At 41.6% G+C, this 6,000-nt stretch overlaps 1 protein-coding gene across 1 annotated transcript; it reads left to right on the plus strand.

Annotated features, from left to right (window-relative positions):
- Positions 1-5,015: 5,015 nt before the first annotated feature.
- On the plus strand, positions 5,016-5,793 carry LOC142635230 (uncharacterized). The gene is made up of 3 exons (XM_075809428.1): positions 5,016-5,194; positions 5,310-5,421; positions 5,533-5,793. The coding sequence occupies exons 1-3, from the start codon at positions 5,016-5,018 to the stop codon at positions 5,791-5,793; spliced, it is 552 nt and encodes a 183-aa protein (XP_075665543.1).
- Positions 5,794-6,000: the final 207 nt, after the last annotated feature.

Consider the following 6,000-nt stretch of genomic DNA (forward strand, 5'->3'; position numbering starts at 1 on the left):
TCACTAAACAATCTCTCTTACTACTCATACTACCTAAAATGTCTCTCATTACTCACTATTCATACTATATTCATGAGCATATCTTGGCACCATAATGATCTTGTTGCGCTAGCTGGAATCTCTCTCTCTCCCTTCATCTCACACTAAGTTTTTCTCATTATTTGTTATAATAGAGCCCATAATATTTATTTACTCATTTACTATTGAAGGATATGATGTAACTGTTACTATAGAGTTTTTCCCTCATATTATTGTGTTAGAAGACTCTTCTCTAAAGCCAATGGATGATGAGTTTGAAGATGTAAATACTTACCTTAATCTGTGAAACAACTAATGATTGGAGGTTTATTCTGTTCTGTCTTATTTTAACGCTGGGATAACTTTCCGCTGGAACAGTTTACCACTGGGATATTTTACTGTTGGAATATTTTACTGCTAGGCTATTTATTTTTTGTAGCTTGCTTTTTAATCATGCTGACGTGTTTGCTATAGGAAGTATTTCTAGGCCATCCTATAATCCTTGTCAGTCTCAACCTAGGCCTAAGGCATAAAATAAAGTGAATTCTTCAAATCTTCACTGATAGCCTTTGGGCCGTGCTTCGAGCCTATCGTTGAGTTTTGGTTTAGCCCCCCAACCCAACACAAACCTCATTTGTCGAAAGAAAGATTTTTCTATCCCCGACATTTTTGCGACTTTGCTGGGGGGCACACTGAAGCCAAGAGTACACCATGCCTCTTAGGCTGTGGAATAGCCGGCAAGAAGGGACTCAAAACAATAGCCCTCTAGTAGTACAAAGCCATCACAGCCCAGCCACACAAGGAGAACAGGTTGGCCAACATGAAGTTAATCAAGAGGGTTCTAACCATCAATTTGCTTTCCTCTTGGAGATGTTACAAGGAATGCAACAAGCTCAGTTTGAACTTGCTGAATCTATGAGGGTCTTGAGAGAGGCTCAAGAGCTAACACCCCAATTGTTACATGGAGGACCAGATCCTAGAACACAGCAGGAGAGGGGATTAGCAGCTGGAAATCCTCAATCTAGTGAGCAAATTGCCTCTCTTCCTCAGTTTGTTACATTATCTGATCTCACTGCATTTCTGGAAAGGGAAAAGGTTAACCAACCAACGGAACCAAGGCACTTTGTTCGTAGGCCACCCTACCCAGCTGAGTTATTAAGCAAGCCATATCCAGAGAAATATGAGACTCCCACCTTCAATCTTTATCATGGGAGGAAAGGGAGTGCAATTGAGCATGTCAACAAGTTTCTTGATTCTATAGGTCCTTTTGCTAGAAATGGTGATCTTTGCCTAAGGAGTTCTCAAAATCTCTTATCGATCGTGCCTACACATGGTATTTCACTCTTCAGCTAGGTTCCATTGCTACATGGGATGACATGGTTGAAAATTTTAGCTCAAAATATTTTCATGGGGAGGAAAAAGTTACTATTCTCACACTTCACAACACCAAGCAAAAGTCCTCCGAAGGACCCCTTGACTTTATCCGATGATTTGGGGATGCTGCTCTTGATTGTTATGGCAGTACAAAGAACAAGAGCTTGTTGAGATTTGCATTGATAATATGTCTCATGAGTACCGGGCCTATTTGGAGAACCTGGATATTGTTCAGTTTGCCCAGTTGCTTTAGAAAGCTCATAAGACAGCTGTATCAGTCAAGCCTCCCATTGCTGAAAAATCCAAGCTAGAAAAGAAAAGTGTTCCCTAAGCTTTCATAGTCTCTAGTAGTGAACCAATGGTTGGAGAGAAGCGAAAAAGAGAAGAGGAAGAATAGTACCCTCCCATACCATGCACCGATGAAGAAATGAATGCTGTCATTGACAAATAGATGACTGATATAGTACTTAGGCCTTTCAAGCCAATCCATGAGCCTACTCCGGAAGATATGCGAAAACCTTTCTATTGTCGATATCATCAATATGTGAGTCATGGAACTAGAGATTGTAGAGCAGTTCGGAGAACATTTCATAAGAAAATTTCAAATGGTACTTTGAACCTCACTCGTGAGCAAGAGGTCCAGCAGAACCCATTGTCTCAACATCATAGAGGGAAAGCCACAGCAACTGTACTTTTTCATAATGGAGCTGAGAAGGTTGAAATTGCCAGCAGTACAAGTATGCCCCCAGCAGCTATCTTTGCTCTTCAAGGAAGCCTTACCTTTCGGATTTTGTTCAACCAGTTAGGGCTCAAAGAGGAGTCAAGGAGAACAGTGACCGAAGCTCTTGTATCCATTTCTGCCAACTCTGGAACACACAGCTTCATAGCTAAAGCTCATGCCAGCCGAGCTTTCCTAGAGACTACTAATGCCATTACCTTCACCGACGAGAATATGGAGGTACAATACCTTGATCATAGTAGACCATTATATATTGCTGCTCAGATTAGTGATGTTCACATAAGAATGGCAATAGTCGACACTGGTGCATCACTTAATCTTATTCCAACCAGCACATTCAAAGTAGCTGGGATCCCACTCAACAGAATTGCTGGGGCTCCTATTAAGGTTTTCGATTTTGCTGGAATTCATGAATGCACTATTGGGAGTATATAGTTAGTTCTCAAAGTGGGGCCCTTTGTTGCCCTCACCAGATTTCATGTCATCGACTCACTCGTTTCTTATAATGCTCTACTTGGGAGGCCATGGCTCCACAAACACAAGCTTGTGTCATCCACTTACCATCAATGTGTCAAGGGAAGATTTAATGGTAAGCCCATATGCATCCCTACTAATCCTACATCATTTGATCTATCCGAGGCACACTACTTTAAAGCTACTTTCTATGGTGAGCTCACCCCAAGTAGGGAAGAGTCTACCTCAAGGCCTGCTGGGATCCCATTACCCAGTTGGTAAGACATTGAAAATGATCCAGAAATAAACATGAGGTCTTTCCTTGATCAATATAAAAAGAAAAGAGAATGTGGGGAAACCTCCAGTGGTGTCTCATAGCCATGATGTGTGCAAATCCAGTTGTTGGATGGTCATTTGGGGTATCGTTTATGATGGTATGCAAGGCCTAGTTGTCTCAAGCAGAAAGGTCCTCGACTGAATGAAGCAAGCACTACACCAACATGTTGTTATACTCAAGAAACAAAAGCCCAGTGGTAGATAAAAATTTGCCTAGCAGTCTGGCAGAACTATCTGAAGAACCTCCAGCGATAACCAACTTTTCACCTGATGTGGAACTAGAAACTATTAATCTTAGTGATGATCCTAGTATCCAGCGGCCAACTTTAGTTAATGCAACTTTTCCACCATTGGAAAAAGCTCCGCTTGTTACATTATTGAAGGATTACATTGATGTCTTTGCTTAGGAGTACCATGAGATGCTTGGTTTGGATCCTAACCTAGTAGCACATGCCCTTAACATAGAACCAGGGGCAAAGCTAGTAGTACAGCCCATGCGGACCTTCCATCCTGATTTTGAAACTCAAATTATTCAAGAAGTTCAGAAACTACTCATAGCTGGGTTCATCAAGCCTATCATGCACCCAAAGTGGCTTTCAAACATTATACCATTCAAGAAAAAGAACGGACAAATATGATGTTGTGTTGACTTCTGAAATCTTAATAAAGCATGTCCCAAAGATGAGTTTCCACTATGAAATATGGATATGCTCATTGATTCAGCTACTGGGCATGTTATGTTTTCATTCATGGATGGCTTTAGTGGTTATAATTAAATTGGAATGTCATTCATAGATGCAGCCAAAACAACCTTCCGAACTCCTATTGGAAACTTTTACTACACCGTTATGCCCTTCGGTCTCAAAAATGCCGAAGCCACATATCAAAGGGCTATGACGGCACTCTTTCATGACATGATGCATAAAGAAATCGAGGACTATGTGCATGACATTGTTGTGAAGTCAAAGACAAGAGGAGATCATCTAGCTATCTTACGAAAAGTCTTTGAAAGGTGTCAACTCTACGAGCTTCGCATGAATCTACTCAAATGTGCCTTTAGAGTTATGGCTGGGAAATTTTTGGGTTTCTTGTCCACCAAAGAGGCATAGATGTTGATCCTAGCAAAGTGCAAGCCATTGCTACTATGAAGCCACCTACTGTACTCACACAGCTTAAAAGTTTCCTCGATCAAATCTCATACATTCGGTCGTTTATTCAAGGTCTTGCTGCTCTCACAGCTGTCTTTACACCACTACTAGAAAAAGAAGACCCTTCCATTAGGATTCCAAATGCCAGCAAACATTCCTCGAACTGTAGCAACTTATGACCAGACTGCCAACCGTATGTGCACGCATACCAGGGAAACCACTCAAGCTATATTTGGCTACCAATGATGAGGCAATTAGGGCACTTATAGCGCAAGATAATTAAGAAGGGATCAAGCGACCAGTTTATTATATTAGTAGAAATTTAAAAGATGCTGAAACCCGCTACCCAAGGGTTGAAAGGACTTGTCTTGCTCTAATATATGTTGCCTAGTGGCTGCGTCTTTATCTGCTAGCTTACACGGTACAACTCTTAACAAAATCTCATCCAATCTACTCACTCTTGAGGCGATTGGTTCTTTTTGGAAGGCTAGCATAATGACTCTTGCAATTATCTGAGTTTAAGATCATAGCAATCACCCTAACAGTTGTAAGGGGTCAAGCCATCACTGATTTGTTGTCAAAAATTCCTGCTGAGGACAGTTGGGACATTACTAATGATGTACCTAGCGGGCTGCCAGAAATTGCACTGATGGAAACAACTAGAGGTATTCGGACTTTACGATTTGATGGATCCTCTACCACCTCTGAAGGAGGGGTTGGAGTAGTCCTATCCAAAAGTACTAGTGAGATAGTGGCTATGTCATTCAAGCTTGATTTTCCATGCATCAACAATATGGCTGAATATGAAGCATATCTTACGGGGCCTAGCGATGGCTTGTTAAATGGGTATCAAACACCTTCAAGTAATTAGAGATTCAAATCTGGTTGTTTGCCAAGCTAGAGGAGATTTTGCACTCAAGGAACCATCTTTAGCTCCATATTGAGCTATGGCTCAAAGGTTGGAGGACTCTTTTGAAGAATTCAATATTGAACACTCCCTGAGGTCTGACAATCGCTTTGTCGATACTCTAGCCACATTGGGATCAAAAATCAGATTGGAAGGTGCAACTACAGACATCACTATTGTGAAAAGGCCTATTCTAGTTGTACAAATGCCAAAAGAAGAGTCTTTGATCAACCGTTGGAACAGACAGATTGGCGGTTTCACCTTAAAGAAGCATTATTATCACTGGATGAGAAGGATCATTTGAAGGTGCTCAAAGATTATGCTCTAATGGCAGTCAGTTGTACAAAAAACTTCCTGGAGGAGTTCTAGCTAAACGCTTGAGCCCTGGTGAATTCACTAAGCGATTGAAAGAAGTTCATGAAAAATCCTGTGGTGCCGGCGGTTCTGTCAGTCTCTACAGACGCCTCCAACAGTTAGGGTATTACTGGTGAGAAATGAGCAAACAAGCTACCACTGTCCAAAAACAATGCACCAACTACCAATGTGCTTTTTATTAGATGGAGTCATGTGCGGCCTTTACCACCAGTGATTGGCATATACCCTTCCTTGAGTATCTCATAGAAGGCATCTTGCTTGACAATCATGAGGAGGCTGACCGCTTGAAAAAATTGGATACTCGCTATTTTGTGGAAAGAGGTATTCTTTTCCGAAAAGGGTTCAATGGGGAGCCTTTGATATGCCTAGGGACCCCCGAATCACAATTAGTTATGCAAGAGGTACATGCAGGAGAGCGTGGTGACCATCCAGGCAAAAAATGACTTCTCTAGCAGCTACTTAACCTGGGGTATTTCTTGCCTACCATGAAACAAGATGCAGTTGAATGTGTGAAGACTTGCCATACTTGCCAAGTCCATGGGAATCTCATACATACTCACCCCACCAACCTCCAAAACATGATGACTCCTTGGCCATTCCATACTTGGGGGCTTGATCTAATAGGCCCAATCAATCTAGCATCCAAGGGT

This window comes from Castanea sativa, chromosome 1 (genome assembly GCF_040712315.1).
Source record: "Castanea sativa cultivar Marrone di Chiusa Pesio chromosome 1, ASM4071231v1".
Taxonomy (NCBI): domain Eukaryota; kingdom Viridiplantae; phylum Streptophyta; class Magnoliopsida; order Fagales; family Fagaceae; genus Castanea; species Castanea sativa.

Excerpts from the sequence above, each read along its gene's own strand:
- LOC142635230 (XM_075809428.1), top strand. The coding sequence starts at position 5,016 with ATGGCTCAAAGGTTGGAGGACTCTTTTGAAGAATTCAATATTGAACAC. Across the intron at positions 5,195-5,309 it reads GTACAAATGCCAAAAGAAGA|TCAGTTGTACAAAAAACTTC; the intron begins GTCTTTGATCAA and ends CTCTAATGGCAG. Across the intron at positions 5,422-5,532 it reads CCTGTGGTGCCGGCGGTTCT|ATGGAGTCATGTGCGGCCTT; the intron begins GTCAGTCTCTAC and ends GCTTTTTATTAG.